We start from the raw sequence: 17,383 nt of genomic DNA, 5'->3' as shown, positions 1-17,383 counted from the left end.
ATAAATCCTCAACCACCATATTTAAATTCCCCAAATCACACCCAAATCCAAACCCATTCATGGCGTTAAAGAAATCGGGGTGGTGGGAATGAGTTGCAAATCTGGAGGAAGGAGTTGCAGATCTGGGTGGAAGACGGGCCGCCATGAAAGGAGGAAGGAGTTGCAGATCTGAAGGAAGAACTCATGGGTGAGTTGGAAGGCGAAACAGTTGAGGTTCGAGTGAAGATGTGACTCGGGCGAGTTCTGTTGAATGGTGCAGACCCGGAGGAGGTGGGCATGGTCAACCGGGGATGGGGTGGCAGCGGCGACTTGGGTGGGAGCAGAGGAGAGAAGGGAGGGAGAAGGGAGGGAGGGTCATTTGGGGGGGGGGGTTCAGGAAGAAGACAACTTCTAAAAAAAAAAATATATAATATTTTTAAAATTAATTATTTTAAATTTTTTTTGAATTTTTAATTCCAAGTGGACCCCTTATTGACATGTGGCGCCCAGTCATTGTCCACGTGGGCGCCACGTCATCAATTAACAGAAGATTTAACAGTTTGACTAACAGATGTATGAGACTGTCCCAAAATTTACACTTTAGGTATGACTCTGAGACGAAAAAAACTTGATGTACTAAATGTTGAAAACCACGAAACATGAGAGTAGTAAACAGTCTTTTACCCATAAATCAATTAATTAGCTAATTAATAGAATAATTTCCTAATTGATTAGCTAATTAATATAATAAAAGAGGAATGATTTGGGAGTTACCTTGTGGAGAGGATTTGATGAGGATGGATGAAATATGTTTTGAATTATTACCTATTTTGGACACTTTTGACTTGGTTGAGGAATAATTGCCCACTACTCGCGCGTAGGAATCCTGGTGTGCCTCGAGAGTAATTTTGTCATTTTTACCTTAGAATCTACGTGTTGCCTCCATATTTTTCTTGATTATTTTTTGCTCTACAATTTGTTCAGTCGAGAAGGATTAATTACAATTTAAATATGTATCTTTAATAAGGAACATTGCTTTGACTTCTTATATATTATATGTAGGTTTATTTTTCCTTTGCAAATTACGATTTGAGACATATGCATATATAACTCATTAAAAGTTGCAAAACAAAGTTTAGCGTTGCGTAAGAGTGAAAGAAAAGCTAGGGATAAAAAGAAATCCCTTGCCGCTACCCGTGACTTGGCTTTGAGTCGGCAGCCCTCTCGCTTTCCACCTCTTTCCCCTTAATTCTCTTTTCCCTTTCTAGTTCTTTTCTCCTAAGCCTACATTTCAAGTTTCCATTTGATTTGTTTGCGGCATTGTGGTGCGCTAGTTTTGGATCTGGTGGTGACTTTACAATGTAATAACAAGAGTAAATTGTAGCAAAGGTCCCTGAACTTTACTCGAATTGAAGCAATGGTCCCTCAACTAAAAATCCATTATCATTGGTCCCTCAACTTATCAAAATGTGTAGCTATAGTCATTTTCATTAATTTCTTCAAAATTTTGTCAAAATATGTTATGTTGGAATAACCATTTATTTAATTAGGGTCCCTCAACTCATCAAAGTGTGTAATTATGGTCATTTTTGTCAACTACGTAAATTTTTTTGTCAAAACGAGTTATGTTTGAAGGACCATAGCTACAATTGGGATAAAGTTAAGGGACAATTTCTCCAGTTGAATTAAAATTGAGGGACCAAAGGTAATGTATTTTTAGTTGAGGGACCATAGCTGCACGTTTTAATGAGTTGAAGGACCAATGGTAATGAATTTTTAGTTGAAGGACCATTGCTCCAATTTGAGTAAAGTTCAGAGACCATAGCTACAATTTACTCTAATAACAATGTAGGACTTATCTTTTGATGGCTTGGGGCTAGGACAATAGGATTTTTCTTCTTAATAACAATTCATAAAACTCAGTATGATTTTACAATGTTCTGTTGTCTCACTATAGGCTAGTTGTTTTAAGTGTCAACAGACATCGCAACCAAGACAAAATGTTGCTCCAAATTATGGAGAAAATTTTAATTGTGACGGGAACATAAGTGGTACATTACGTGTTTTAATAGGAGTGGTGAGAAATTTTATGTTTTAAGTTATTAATTTTTTAGCAAACATATCCCACAATTTGTATAGTGACAAGTGGTGTACCACCCCGGGCTAACGGTCACACTGAAAAATTTCTCTAAATTATGAGTTAAAACTTTTAAGATAAATTCCATGAAATGTTGCAATTGACGGAAATGACCCTAATTCTCACCTAGAACCTTGAGATTAGTCACTGGAGCAGGTTTACCCATATTTGGCATTGGCAAAAATTGTTTTGCCCTTGGTTGCGATGTCTCTTGCTATTGGGTTGAATAATCATTTTTGCTCCTTCAAATTGTATTGCTTGAGCATTCCAATTTTTTTGTTTCAAAATACATTATATCGTTTCTTATAAAAAAAAAAATCATAAAAACAAAAAAATTTACACACATCAAACCGTGATTTATGAGTTTAACTCATCAACTAGAAGAATAAATAAGAAATCTAAAACCATTCAGCTCCAAATTTCTTCCAAGTCACAACAGCTGTTCCTGATCATGTTCACTCTGTGAATGAAGGACCCATAAATGATAAATATGTACCTGTTTGGACCCAAATTTACACTATCGGCCCGTGTAATCGAGGCCGTAGAGTAAACATAGTTCTCAACCGTCGGATGGAAAAATGAAGATATTTTTGTTAAAAGATAATATTATGGTTTTTATCATAATTATCTTTTAATTTGAATTATCTTGACATATTCTTAAACGGGATGGATAGGATGCAAATTATATCCTAAAGTAAGAGGTACAGTTCAAATTAATTTGGATGTTTAGCAATGAACGTGCAGATTGAAAAAACTTGGGGATTTGATGATTTTAAAGTCATGGTCTTGGATAATGATGGGATAAGGAACCTAGGTAGACTAGGTCTTTTTACATGGTGATGGATGGTGTCAGATGGGGTTTTGATGATAAGAAGTTTAGGTGGGCTAGGCTTTTTATGAGATATGATAAAGCCTAACTTTTATTAGGTTTGAAAAGTCACAAAAGCTGGAGGATAGGCTTTGGCATTTCACACGGATCAATTTTGAAGGAGTCAGAGTTGCAGTTCGTGCCAAGCAAGTACAAAATACTATAAATACAAGCTATTCTGCGACAGAAATAGCCCCACAAAAATCAATACAAAATTGCCCTGCGCAAACTCTCACAACTTGAGATCTTTTTCTTTTCCTTTTTTCGCTGACACATCTTCCGTTGGCATCAACAGCACTGTGGAAGCAACCGGTGGTATCTTAAGTCGGCATAGATAGCTCTGTCACCGTAGAATCGGTCGGTCTCGCAGTATCTTCCGTTGGCATCAACAGCACTGCGGCGAGAACGGTCGATTACCTATCCAAGTCTCGGTCGAGAAGGGTTTTCGAATCCTTGTTGGTCGAGGTCATCTCATTAGCCTTCTCGGCGAGGTGAGGTGTTACAGTTATTACATTCGGCACATTGTAAGCCGAATTCGGTTCGTGAACTTTGTAAGAAATAGCAGCCTTGTCTTCAGGCTCGAGAACCCAAGAGGCCGAGACGCGTTCCTTTCTCGGCCGCAATCGCAAGACGCAGAAGTCAGTAGCGCGACCCAACGCAGCATCATCAAATTTACTCCTCGGTCGAGCCTCGGCCGACGAGTTGGCACGCCCCGCAATCACCGAAGGACGTAGTTAGCTTAGAATATATTCGGCCTGCGCGCCACGTAGGCTTTGTAATTTCTAGGGTCAACATTTTGGCACGCTCGGTGGGACCCAGTGCTAATACTACGAAGTTCATATGATATATCAAGATTCCAATCTGGCTCAACATAGCCGATTGTACGAGCTCCTGGAGGAATTGAAAAAACATAATGAGGAATGTAAAAAATCTTTGGAAGCAGAAAAAGTTCTTCGTGGCCATAGAGAGATGCAAAAGTCATTCGCTTGCATGTTGAAAATAAAAGCTCCTGTTACCCTACAAGAGCAATGGATAAACGAAGACAGGGCTCGATTTAATGCCTGGCTATCAAGAGAACATTTTCCTTACATTTTCGACTACCAATCAATTCCATTTAAAGAATGGTTGGTTGAAAAGACCAGGGGGCAATTTTTCGCTCCGACCATAACCAACATTCGGCCTAAGAAAATTATCGAAATGGCCGAAGAAAAACCTAGGCCACTTGTTGTTTCGGTAGAGACTGAAAATATAGTAGGCCTAGAAGAAAAAATTCAAGTCCCTAAGCTATATACAAAAATTGACTTGGAAAAAGATTCGTCAAAAGAATGCTCCAGTGACGAACGAGGCCGAGATATTGGCCTAGCCCGAGAAACTACGCCAATTGATATGATTATTGGCAATAAAGCCGATATGGAGAAATCATGTTCGGCTAAGTTATTTGAATTAAAAGCCGAAATTATGCCTGGGGGGCATAATAATTGTTCCACACATTCGGCGGCCGAAAATGCAAAATATTTGGTCGAGTCAAAAATATTTGGGCAAATTTTTTTATTCGGCTTTGGCAAATCTCAAAGTAAAATTTTTGATGTAAAAATATCTCGGCTTGGAATAAAACATCGGTGGCCTCCTCCATCTCATGGATCGACCACTTTTATTACCATATAGTAGATTGCAGTTTTCTTTTTATATATTCGTATTCATCTGGTTGTTTGAGCCGATGATGCATAAGAAAATAGGGGGCAACAAGCATTCTGACCTCGTAACAAAAATCGGCTGTCTAGGCCGAGAGGCCGAGAGAATCAAGATGATGCCCTGGGTTTAAAAGTTGTTTTAGCCGAGCCAATTTTGGACTTATAAGTTTATCTGGTATAATCGGCGGTTGCTCGCTGAGAAAGATTATTCGACACATGCTGCGTATAAAAAGATAAAAGCAGTGTCGTGATTTTTGGCACGCCACAGAATGCCAATTCTTCATTTCCCCAGGTGGTATTCATAGAAGGTCTTAAAGCCGAATGATGGTGTAACCTCGACCCCATGCTTCTCGAATTCGGCTTATTTTTCTCGGCCCCATATGGTTCAGCCACTTCGACCCCATTTGGTTTTCATGGCCCTTAAAGTGGATGGCCTATGATAATGATGGCCGGTTGACTGTAGGAAATTCGACATCAGTTCGATGACAGTGGGGTGTAGGCCGAGATCGATGACATTTCTCGGCCATGTATTTCTCGACCAAGAAACTTGAGAAAGCAGTAGTCGAAGGAGTCAATCTGAAAGTTCAGCTCGGCAGCTTATATTTACGTGTGGCTTCTGCCAAAGAGACGAGTCATAAAAGAGTTGCTTGGTGAAATTTGATACTTCGTGTAGAAAAGAAGGAAAAGGGAGGAATCATGATTTGCTTCTCAGAGATCATGGTTTTTGATGCACCATCTGAAGAAAGAAAAGATAGTCCATTGTTCATTTTGCTCAGAGATGAAACATCAGCCAATATGCAGAAACGACAGGTTCGATTTTCGAATGCCACAGCAAATCTAAGAGCTCTGTTGCCTGATCGAGCCATCCTTCTTGCCAATTGAATTTGTTGCCATTTAAAAGAGTCGATATGGGGTGGTCTATATTGGTGGTTGATATCGACAATGATTTCTCGATTTTATTGTCCTTGGCCGTATAGCTCGGCTGAATCTCACTTTCGACCGAATCTTGGTGGTTACTCAATCCTTGATTATTGATGGTCTGATCATTCAAATAGACCGCATTTGATCGAATCCCACAACTGCCGATACTTCACCATTTTGAGGAACTTCATTATATATATATATATATATATATATATATATATATGCATAGCCAACAATATCCCATCACATGAGGCAGAAAGAGAGATGGCATGCAAAAAAGATGACGACAGGTTCATGAAAGCCACCCATTTTAAGTGGTAGGCTTCCACGTGGGTTGGCCCTTTCATTCGGTGATGTTGTGATTCGGTGGAGTTTTTTCTAGGAACCGTGGATAACATGACGACTCGGTCTAAATGGTGATTACGTAATTAATATTCGGCTCAAGGAATTTTGTTTGGCGTTGAGGTATTTAGACAGCAAGACTTTGCATTGGCGTCCTGCCCATAGCATGGTGGTTATGGATATTAAGGAGGTGAATTTTTATTTGGCCGAAGTCGGTTTGTCGAGCTCGATGAAATATATTCTTCGGTCTTGTGTTTTTCGACCGAATGAAACTTTGAGAAAACAGGCCGTCAAAGTAATTTAAAAATTCTTCGGCCCAAATGAAAAGTTAGCAGGAGTTGCTTGGTGTGGCTTCGGTGATAAGCGTCTTCGGTGGAGTTGGAATCGTTGTGGCTTGGTGTTTCTCAGCTCCACTTTCTTTTGAATGGAGTGGATAGCCGAATACCATGTCAAACGGTTGAAAGCCAGGTACAACTGACTAATTTCCTTAACCATTCGGCTTACGAGCCGAAGTTCAAGGAAACTGGGGGGCAATGTTTGGACCCAAATTTACACTATCGGCCCGTGTAATCGAGGCCGTAGAGTAAACATAGTTCTCAACCGTCGGATGGAAAAATGAAGATATTTTTGTTAAAAGATAATATTATGGTTTTTATCATAATTATCTTTTAATTTGAATTATCTTGACATATTCTTAAACGGGATGGATAGGATGCAAATTATATCCTAAAGTAAGAGGTACAGTTCAAATTAATTTGGATGTTTAGCAATGAACGTGCAGATTGAAAAAACTTGGGGATTTGATGATTTTAAAGTCATGGTCTTGGATAATGATGGGATAAGGAACCTAGGTAGACTAGGTCTTTTTACATGGTGATGGATGGTGTCAGATGGGGTTTTGATGATAAGAAGTTTAGGTGGGCTAGGCTTTTTATGAGATATGATAAAGCCTAACTTTTATTAGGTTTGAAAAGTCACAAAAGCTGGAGGATAGGCTTTGGCATTTCACACGGATCAATTTTGAAGGAGTCAGAGTTGCAGTTCGTGCCAAGCAAGTACAAAATACTATAAATACAAGCTATTCTGCGACAGAAATAGCCCCACAAAAATCAATACAAAATTGCCCTGCGCAAACTCTCACAACTTGAGATCTTTTTCTTTTCCTTTTTTCGCTGACACATCTTCCGTTGGCATCAACAGCACTGTGGAAGCAACCGGTGGTATCTTAAGTCGGCATAGATAGCTCTGTCACCGTAGAATCGGTCGGTCTCGCAGTATCTTCCGTTGGCATCAACAGCACTGCGGCGAGAACGGTCGATTACCTATCCAAGTCTCGGTCGAGAAGGGTTTTCGAATCCTTGTTGGTCGAGGTCATCTCATTAGCCTTCTCGGCGAGGTGAGGTGTTACAGTTATTACATTCGGCACATTGTAAGCCGAATTCGGTTCGTGAACTTTGTAAGAAATAGCAGCCTTGTCTTCAGGCTCGAGAACCCAAGAGGCCGAGACGCGTTCCTTTCTCGGCCGCAATCGCAAGACGCAGAAGTCAGTAGCGCGACCCAACGCAGCATCATCAAATTTACTCCTCGGCCGAGCCTCGGCCGACGAGTTGGCACGCCCCGCAATCACCGAAGGACGTAGTTAGCTTAGAATATATTCGGCCTGCGCGCCACGTAGGCTTTGTAATTTCTAGGGTCAACAGTACCTCAAAAAAAAAAAAAAAAAGGACCCTAAACGCGGTTGCCTTGTCTAGCAGTTGGAAGATACAGTCCAAATGTCTTTCAAAAAGATATTGGTGCCTACTACAACAATTAAGTTTGGGCCTCAAACCAGCCGTACTATTTGTTTGAGTAAAAACCCTAGACGCCAACAAAATGCTGTGGGGCGATCCAGATTTATCACGGGCGTAGAAACTTTTAATCTCACCAGGAAGAAGAAGACAGAATATATCGCAGCCTGAAGTCAACAGGTACAGAAAATCTAACTATTCTGTATGTTCTTTAGTACAGGGTGATAATTGTGGTAATTTATGTTGAAAATTACTCAACGTCCCGCATTCGAAAAATAACATATTTTTCACTGATTTAAGAGCTTTAGAGGAAGGGATTATAAGTCGGTGTTGTAGGGGCACGTTCTACTTCTAGGATCTTAGAAATTGATATTAATTAGGGGATTGTGAATCTGTGTTAAAAGAAGGAAATGGTTGCCACTAGGTGGGACGCCGAGGATATAGATACGGAAGAGTGGTGTGATATTTTTAAGTCGGTTTCGTAGGGCACGTTTTACCTATTAACTCTGAACAATTTGTATCAGAGTCTGATTTCGAGTCAATATGAACATTAGTAAATGAGTGACGATCACGTAGGTACAAAAGCGTGGCGGAATGTGTGAAACACCAGATTGTAGGGTTTTCTTTTTCTGATTTTTCCCTTTGGTAAAGCGTCCCACTCAGGTTTAGACTCTAAGTAGTGACCCCTCCACCTTGACAAGCCTGGTCTGTTCATTGCTTCGATGTGGCTGATGGACGTTTACCCATCAACTCTTAACAATTTGTATCAGAGCCTGATTTCGAGTCAATGGATATTAGTAAATGAGTGATTCACTCATCCTAGGCGTGTCGACGATCATGTAGGTACAAAAGCGTGGTGGAATGTATGAAACACCAGATTGTAGGGTTTTCTTTTTCTGATTTCTCCCTTTGGTAAAACATCCCATTCAGGTTTAGACTACTCTAAGTAGTGACCCCTCCACCTTGAAAAGCGTGGTCTGTTTGTTGCTACGATGTGGCTGATGGATAGGTCTATGTCGTGAACATGACAAATTTTAGGACCACTCACTCAACTTGTTTCCAATGAAATTTTCTTTAGCATGGACCAATCTTTAGATTCTCCATCTATGCAGATGATCAAATCATAACTAGTACTTTTTAATATAAGCAATATCGGAGAAGGCGAAACTGAATAGAGGATTAGAGTGCAACAGTAAATGCTCTTAACTGCTTAAGATACAAATTCTAATATTAGGGAATGGAGAGTAGAGAACACGACTAGAGTGGATACGTAAATGGGCTAAACTACTTGAGATACAAACCCTAGTGTCGAGAGATAAGGAGTAGAACACATGACCAGAGTGCAAACATAGATGTTCTAAACCACTTAAGCTAAAAGCCGCTTCTAATCATAGATAGTGCTTTGAAACTCGACTCATTTAGCTCATTATTACTTACAGTTAAAAGAGAGCAGATATTATACATGTAATTTGCATATATGTCTATAGCTATGTACAAAATCATAAACCCCACCACCCCGACCACCACCCCCCCGGGGGGGGCGGGGGATGATGTGAACAATAATTTGCAGAACCAAATATTTGGATCATTTGTATAGAAGGTACCTAAAATTAAACTCATAGGGCGTAACTTGGACTAATTGTGAAAGAGGCTCATTTTTCCCTCTTTCAAGAAGCTTGAGTGCTTCTTTTCCCATTTCACTTGGGAGCTGAAGGGAGATCCAATCAAGCAAAGACTCCAAATCCTTAGCAAAATCAGGTAAATACCAATCCAAAATCTTTGGAATTGCAAACTTATTTGATGAAATTCCAACTGCAGCTTGCAAGTACTCTATTTTTGCAACTTCTAGTTCATTCTCAACTTGGGATGCAGTGTACACTTTCACCTGTATTTTGGCAGAGATCATATATTAGTAATATCATACAGCGTCGATTATTAAATGGTAATTAGACAGATCATTTTATTTCTTCCAAAACTTACCGCAGGGGAAGACCAGCTGCCACATGATAGTGCAAATGTTACCAATGGTTCGGATAATTCCAATCCGAAAGTACTTCTTGCCGTCTTCTCGTCAGTTTTTGTACCCTTGGAGACGGTCTGCTCAGGAGTTAATAAAATAATTATAAATCTTCTATGTACATACAAGTTGAGGCTACTTACATGTTTTGAGTGGTACGGCAGTCTCAAGATGAAATGTTCAATAGTTATTGCATTCAGGATGTGTCCTCCAACATTTATTATTGCCTGAGTCACATGAAATACAACCATATGGTCCATATATGAATTATTGACAAGCAGAAGTAATTTAACAATCTGGTTTGCTGTCATAAACAGGACATATTTCTTACCTTCTGCATTAGGGCTACAAGTATCTCGGGACTCTCAGGTATGCCATGCTCGAGGAAAGCCTGCAGTATTGAACAATTGCAGCAGATGAAACAATTTCTTAACATAAACAAGACAGGAAACAAAAAATTAAGGAAGACTTGATTACTTAGGCGTGAGTAACACCACAAGATTGTTCTGAACTGTGTTAAATAAGAATATCTTTTGATGGCTCTTACATACATTCATCATGCAGGAATTGTAGATATTGATCCAGAAGGCAAGCTTCTCCTGATGACTGAGGCTTTGTAAATTTACAGAAGCAAGTTTCCGAAAAAGTAGTCTGCGAATTCAGCAAATATATATGACTATAAGTAGTCCTAAAATAATCACCATATCATGCAAGAAGGTTGGAAACCAAATCTACCTAACATATTACAAATCAGAGAACTTACTTCAATCTGCGGAGTAGGAACAAAGCATTTGCTCTTCGGTTTGGATTAATATTCCGAGCTTCAATTGTGTGTAATTGCTTATATGGACCGATATCTCTTTGTCCAAATTCCAAACAAATACCATAAGGATCCCAATTTTCTGTTCTTTCATTTTCTGCAGGACCCAAATTCTTAACTGAACTAATTCTCGTGAGAATGCTTGATAAGCACTTGACAATACTTTCTGAAATTTTGTTAGGACTGTCATCTCCTGACAGCTCATTGTCCGGGATACTAGGAAGTCTTGCTTGTGCACTTTCTTGGTCCGCGTTTTTAGTTTCTAACTGAACGTACAACAAAAGTAAAACAATGTTCATTGCACAGCAAACGAGTGTCAGTAACTTAATGAAATTCGGTAAATTTAGTATGTACCTGAAGTTTTTGAGGCTCTAGACGCATTTCTGCTGTTCTGTGATCGATTGGAGGTCTCTTCACTGGAGTCCTAACCTGAGTTTGATGGATCAAGGCTCTGTCGTTGCTCTTCGTAGAATTATTATATGATTGGTTCTCTTTTCCCTGCTTATCATCTGAAACTGAAACTGCAATTAAGAACATTAAAAATCTCATGGCCTAGAAATTAGCATGTGATTTTCAGCAATTAGGATGAACGTATGGCTTACCAGAAGGGGATGGACAATACTCTTCAGTGGAATTGGTAGAATTGTTTCCTCTTTGAGATTGAAATTTGGGATTCTTTATCGGGTACAAATCAGATGAATCAGCTGATGATGTTTCCATTTTCCTCTTGGAGGTTGAAATGTATACAGCTTCCTGATACAAGTCCTTCCTAAAATGTACTACCTGTTCTTCGAGCCGAACCACCTCCTCTTCCAAAACAGCCACTTCTGCTAGAAGCTCCAACGTCTATGAAATTAAAAATCACAATTGAAATTACTTTAAAACTCCTTTACGTTCATTAGTCCTAATTACTTTCTTGAACTATGGACAATACATTAGTGCAAGATATTCCGCTAAGCAACTACATTATCTAAAAAAATAAAAAAGCAGACGTGGTTTGGCCAGTTGGTCAGAACAACAAACTCTATCCCCCATAAATTAGATTAGATTGGAATATCGTTTCTACAAAAATAGTGAATACTCACATAAGGAGGCAGATAAGGAGGCAGACGAGGCAGAGCTCCCAAGGGTCTTGTAAATGCCCTCTGCAAAGCTCTGTGTACATTCTCTTCATGTTTAAGCTTCTTCTTCAACTTATCAACCTAAACAAATTACAATGTTCAACTCAACAATCAATACTAATTAAAGAGAGAGCTTATAAAATCACATAACATACAAATTGAAAGTACTAAAAATATGAATTTCATACGTCTTGTTGCAAAGCCAATTTCCTCTCTCTGCTCGAAGCTCTTCCATTGCTGATTGCTTTTCTGGTTTCCTTAATCTCACTCCCTTGCATTTCTACCTTGTCCTTTAAATATACAGCAATTAGCTTCCAATACAAAAAACTGAAGTGGCCAGAGAAAAAAACTTGTAAAATATAAAACCCATGTTGGAAATGGATCAAAGAAGCTAAATTTACTACCAATCTCAGAATCAGAAGGGTCAACGGAGAATTGGAAAGAAAATGATATAATTTTCCTGAGAAAATTTGTGAGCCAGGAGAGATAAACAACTGCTGAGATTCAAGTGGAAGAACCATCACGGAAATCCATCCAAAGATGCCAGAAATTTAAATAATATTGGGAGGCTCCAAAATTTGAAGCCATAATCTGCGCTCCATGGCTATGTTTCATAGGCTCCTCCCACAGTGAAAGAAAAGAAAACCTTTTTCGAAAATTATGATTTAAAAAATGTGAAAAAGTGCATAACGTAGCTTAGCTCAGAGTTCAAAGTATATGAGTTACTTTTTTATTCTTCTCTGGTGGCTTCATAGACTGCAGCCTTGTCCTCACTCTGGTGTTCATCTTCCAGCTTCTTTTAGTATCTGCAGAAATTGTGACCAAACCAATCCAATATCATTAGAGAAACAAACTTTGAAGTTGGAAAAAATTCAATTGAGAAAATGGGAATTTTCTAGCATAAACTCCGAGGTTTTTAACTGTTAGATTGTTCGTCAATGATAAAATGATCAGTACGTAACTGCTTAACACTCTCGAGTATAGACTACTCTGGAGTATCATAGAATTTTCGAAGAAAATGAGTTGAATTGCTATAAATAGGGACCAGATTCGTACCCTTTTACAGGAAAAAGTTATTATCTTTAAACAAAAACTTCAATGCCACCAAACGGTAGTCGGTCTCCAATCCAATCCTTACTGCCTTCCTCGTTCATGGTGAAGTTAAAAGTGCAAAACTAACAAACCCATGTCACAAATTCTTGGGTTTTTGAGCGGGGATGTTTTGGATACGCAGAAAGATTAAAGGGAAGAGAGCATCAAAGAGCAATGTGGAACCGTACAAAAACTAGAAGCAAAGCGCACTACAACAATGGTGCTCTCGCACTTCTTTGCGTCATCATGAACCAACGTGCACCTCTCTCTTTTAAGCTCCTGCAACGTAGCACCGACTCTTCTGCCTTTTTAATCACATCATCTTCTCTCTTTCCCCTCTATATTTCTCTAGTTCCGAGAATGCCCCTGATTCGTGCAATAAGTATCAAAACCTAATGGGAAATGCACTAAGATACATAATTTACCAAAATTATAAAAGTTTGTATTTATGTGTTCATAATTTTAACAAGATGATGTGGTTGACTACTGGGGAAGATAGATTGGATTTATATGCGGAGGTCAAGTGACAAGTATGATGTGTCGATGCATTAAATAAAAGATTGTGGGGTGTGTTTATTTGAAGGAAAAGGCTGCCCTATACACATGTTTTGCCAACTAGCTAAATGGGTTTTAATCATGGAAAAAGAATTAATATATGAGCACTCCTGGATTGCTTGACCATTCAAGATTTGATTCAGAGTTCAGACTTCTTCTTGTTAATTACCATATGTCACCTATTCTTTATTCATGCTTAGTTAATGTTGTGTTATTTAATTTCTTAGGTGCAGACCTCCAAAATTTAATAGATTGGATCCGATTTACTTAAGTTTTTTTTTATTGGAAACTATATATATGATTTTTACAAATATCGTTACAACGAGATGACACACTTAGAGGCTCTCAGAGGCAAGATGAACATGGTATGCATCTTGGTTCTCACTTTAAATTAGGCCTTATACTTTTTTCATACCCTTGTTATATATCTTAAAAGTTTCATCATTCATCTTACTTTTGATTAGAAAGAAGAAGAAACAAGTATTTCTCATTCTCATAAAATCTAATTTGATGTACCGCAAATTTATATTGTTGTGAATAAATCACATTAAGGAGCTAAATTAAGAGGCATCGTTTCATTTTCGTCTTAGGCCTCAATTAGTATCGGGACGGCTCTGGACACATCATAATAGAATTACACTATAGCGATAGTATCCGTCACAATTAGGTGTAAATTTCTCACAAACAAGTATAGTTTTTGCACTTGAGAATAAACAGATGAGTTATTTAGTTAACACTAACATTTTGACAGCATCAATTGAACGATGAAATGATTTTGATTTAATTGATTTTTGTGCAAAATTAATCTGTAAAGTATAAAGGAAATTTTGCACAAATACCACATGAACTTGAAAGCATGTGTGCAAATACCACCTGAACTTTTAATTGTGTATTTTTACCACCTGAACTTTATTAATTGTTGGAATCCACCACCTACCGTTACTTTCCATCCATTTTATTGTTAAAACATTTGACTTGTGAGGGCATTTTCGTCTAATAACTTTTTAGTCACATTATACGGCATCCGGAGGGAGGGTTAGTAGGATACGAGGGTTTCATGGAGAGAAAGAAAAACAAGTTTGATTTTGGCAAGAATTGTTGAAGAATTGAAGAAAAAAAAATTAATGGATGGCAAGTATAAATTAACAAATAAACAATTTCTATTATCATTCAACAAACAAAATAAACAAGAGAACCAAAAAGATGAAACAAGCAAATCCGACCTAGATGGCCTTTTACATCCCCTATAAAAAGTTCCAGCAACATATAATAACGCTTAAGAACTTAAGATTGTGATAAGAGATGATCAAGCACACATTGGAATTAATATTGGAATTGGTGCACTGAAGGGAAGCTATCATGATGTTGGTGGCGGTGGAAATTACAAATATGTGAGTATATCGGTAAAATCATGTATCCTCACTCCAAAAGCAATCCCAACAGATGGCCAATTAGAAAAGGAAAACGAAAATTCCCCGGAAATGGTCCAAAAATTGAAAGAATACATAACGAAAAAAAAATAAAAACTATAAGATATGGACACGGCACTACATCCACGTGAGAGTGACTACCAAGTACAATTTGGTATGGCTCAGATTCGTTTAAAAGATTAAAATTGTTTTTTTTTAAAAATATTTTTAAAACTAATTTTTAGTAAAAATATAAATGAATTTAAAAAATCACTTGAAATATTTTTTACAAAAAACACATAATTGGAATTGGTGCATTTTGTAAAAAATATTTCAAGTATTTTTGGAATTCAAAAATATTTTTTATAAAAACACTTTTAAACAAATAGTTTTGTCTAGTAATCAAATAATTTATCAACTAATAATTTAGTTAAGTAATGCTTTTATTATCAACCCTCAATTATTAATTAGTTTAGTTGTTCATTATCGAGTAATTTATCAACTCATAATTTAGTCGATTATTGTGAAATGACCTTAAGCAAGTAAGCAAGCTGTCCTGGAAGGGTAATTTCATCATTTTACTTGTAGGACCAACGGAAGCGTAACGAAACAAAACTCAGATCAGCTATACCTTTCGTGCAAATTATTGTTCCTTTAAAAAAATAGGAGATTATGTCCTTTAGCTTCTTTTATATAAAGGAAAACTAATGAAAATGATTTGAAAACTTTGAGTTTTAATGATAAGGGCAAAATAAAGGGTAAAGTGAATAGTACCATGATTGACTTTTTAGTATAAAAATGTGGTTTTTCGTTAAAATGAACAGTACCGAATGCTTTTCGTTAAAGTTCCCTTTATATAATCATTCAAGAAATGTACGTACGTAAGGTGGGAAATATTATGTAAATGTCATTTTCGGCTGCCATCATATTCATTACTCTCTAAATAATTGAATCAAGCTGTTCAACGTGATGCCAATGTGAAGTAACTAGTATTAAAGCCGGCTTAGAAATTATAAAAGTCCGGGTACCCTTTATTTTAATAAATTTATATTATAATTGTTAAAGTTTATTGTCAAATGATACATAAGAACGATGACGTTATAAAATGTTTATTACACAACCAACGTTGATTGTTACACAACAAACGTCTTGTTGTAGTATTGATGTAAGCTATTATTAGCGGACATCATAAAATCACCTATTATCGTTATTTACTATTGGACTCCCTACATTCACGTTTAATGGTGTTACAACATCATGTTTGTTGGAGAACAAGATCCCAGATGGTCATATGATAAAATAGTATACAACACAATAAAAGTAGGACGTGACACGTGAACATCATTACATTACAAAAACATTGTTTGATTAAAAAGCTTGTTTTTAAATTTATCATACTAACCTTTTTTTTGAACAATTATATTTCTCTTGGTTGTCGCTAAGCATCCTGTAATTTATTTTAAATTGTATATATAACAGATTTGCTGCGGTTTTGATCCTCATATTCTAGTTCCATGCTCGTTATTCCAATAATAAGTATTGATTTTTTGCTTTGACCAACCATAAACAAAATAAAAAACTACGGAAATTAAATATAACAATTCTTGGGCATTAGATTCTACCTATTTGATAAATCCCCACAATTAAGAATCCTTTGGGGGGCATCAGACACATAGAAACTTAATCATACAACAATTAAGATTGTGTTGTTTCAACCGACCGTTCTCTGTGGCAAAATAAATTACAATTTTAAAGAATCCAATTTTAAAAACAGAAAAATTACTACTATTATGAAAACTAAACATATCAAATTTCTAATCTGCGTGAAAAAGGATTTGCCATAATAGGAGAACATGCTCCAAAATGGTCCATAATCTTTGATTAATTGGTAGTGGTGTCCCTTCTTCAACCGAGAGCCTTTTATATACACCACCGACTCAGTGGCACTGACCACCCCCCGCAAGTCATTTCTTGCACAAAGCCATCTACTCAGCCATGTTTTCTATAAGTGCTCATTTTTTGTGGTATTTTTTAAGCTTTTCAGAGTGGGGGCTTTGATGAGCACTGAAAGTTGATCATTGAGGCCTATCCAGATCTCAGAGGTTTTATCTAATTTATTTTCTCCTCTCCCAGACCCTGCGTAAAGCGGGAGCCTTGTGCACTGGGTACGACCTTTTTTTCTCTTATTTGTTTCCATAATTACCATGTAGCTGTAATAAAACTAACACACTTTTTTTTATATTTCATTAATTGGAGGTTTCAAACTCTCGACCTAGTCTAGTCCTACTCATCACTCTACCCACTTTCACCGTTAGGCTAACCCCAATACCTTAAACTAAAACACTTTCATAATGCCAACCAAACAAAGTCGGATTTGCAGTTAATCTCCAATTGTAACATGTCATTGCTCGTTCCTCACAAAGATATGTATTAATTGTATGTTTTGAGTCATATCGACATGGTTTTGTTAGCTTTCAACTTCACAATTAAACCCGTCGTACTTATGAAGATGTCATCTATAAACATATAAAGCACAACACTAGGGTTACAATCCACCTCCAAGGGGGGGGGGGGTGACGATCTCATCAGCACACTTCCGATCAAGTCCAGCTGTAAGCTCCCTCCTAAACCGACGTATGTA

At 37.5% G+C, this 17,383-nt stretch overlaps 1 protein-coding gene across 3 annotated transcripts; it reads right to left on the bottom strand.

The window, feature by feature from the left end:
• Window positions 1–9,083: 9,083 nt before the first annotated feature.
• On the bottom strand, window positions 9,084–13,111 carry LOC126631606 (uncharacterized). 3 transcript variants are annotated; one of them, XM_050301727.1, is made up of 12 exons: window positions 12,743–13,111; window positions 12,413–12,492; window positions 11,875–11,976; window positions 11,651–11,767; window positions 11,168–11,411; window positions 10,920–11,080; window positions 10,509–10,831; window positions 10,297–10,396; window positions 10,077–10,136; window positions 9,889–9,972; window positions 9,709–9,825; window positions 9,084–9,613 (listed from the first exon to the last, which is right to left on the bottom strand). In XM_050301727.1, exons 2-12 carry the CDS (start codon window positions 12,470–12,472, stop codon window positions 9,314–9,316), a joined length of 1,668 nt encoding a protein of 555 aa, XP_050157684.1. In that variant the 5' UTR covers window positions 12,473–12,492; window positions 12,743–13,111; the 3' UTR covers window positions 9,084–9,313. The 3 variants fall into 3 exon arrangements, with proteins under 3 accessions (XP_050157684.1, XP_050157685.1, XP_050157683.1); XM_050301728.1 differs by having other exon boundaries at window positions 10,920–11,074; XM_050301726.1 differs by having other exon boundaries at window positions 10,920–11,086; window positions 12,743–13,108.
• Between the last annotated feature and the right edge of the window lie 4,272 nt (window positions 13,112–17,383).

Source organism: Malus sylvestris, chromosome 8, assembly GCF_916048215.2.
Source record: "Malus sylvestris chromosome 8, drMalSylv7.2, whole genome shotgun sequence".
Taxonomy (NCBI): domain Eukaryota; kingdom Viridiplantae; phylum Streptophyta; class Magnoliopsida; order Rosales; family Rosaceae; genus Malus; species Malus sylvestris.
Note: the sequence above shows the minus strand (reverse complement) of the source record. Positions and strands in the feature narration are given on the sequence as shown.

Bases quoted from the DNA above. Each gene is read 5' to 3' on its own strand.
- LOC126631606 (XM_050301726.1), bottom strand. From the start codon at position 12,472: ATGAACACCAGAGTGAGGACAAGGCTGCAGTCTATGAAGCCACCAGAG. The intron at 11,412-11,650 runs GTGAGTATTCAC...TTAATTTCATAG, and splicing joins CTCCTTATCTGCCTCCTTAT to ACGTTGGAGCTTCTAGCAGA. The intron at 10,137-10,296 runs GTATGTAAGAGC...TCAATACTGCAG, and splicing joins ACAATTCCTGCATGATGAAT to GCTTTCCTCGAGCATGGCAT.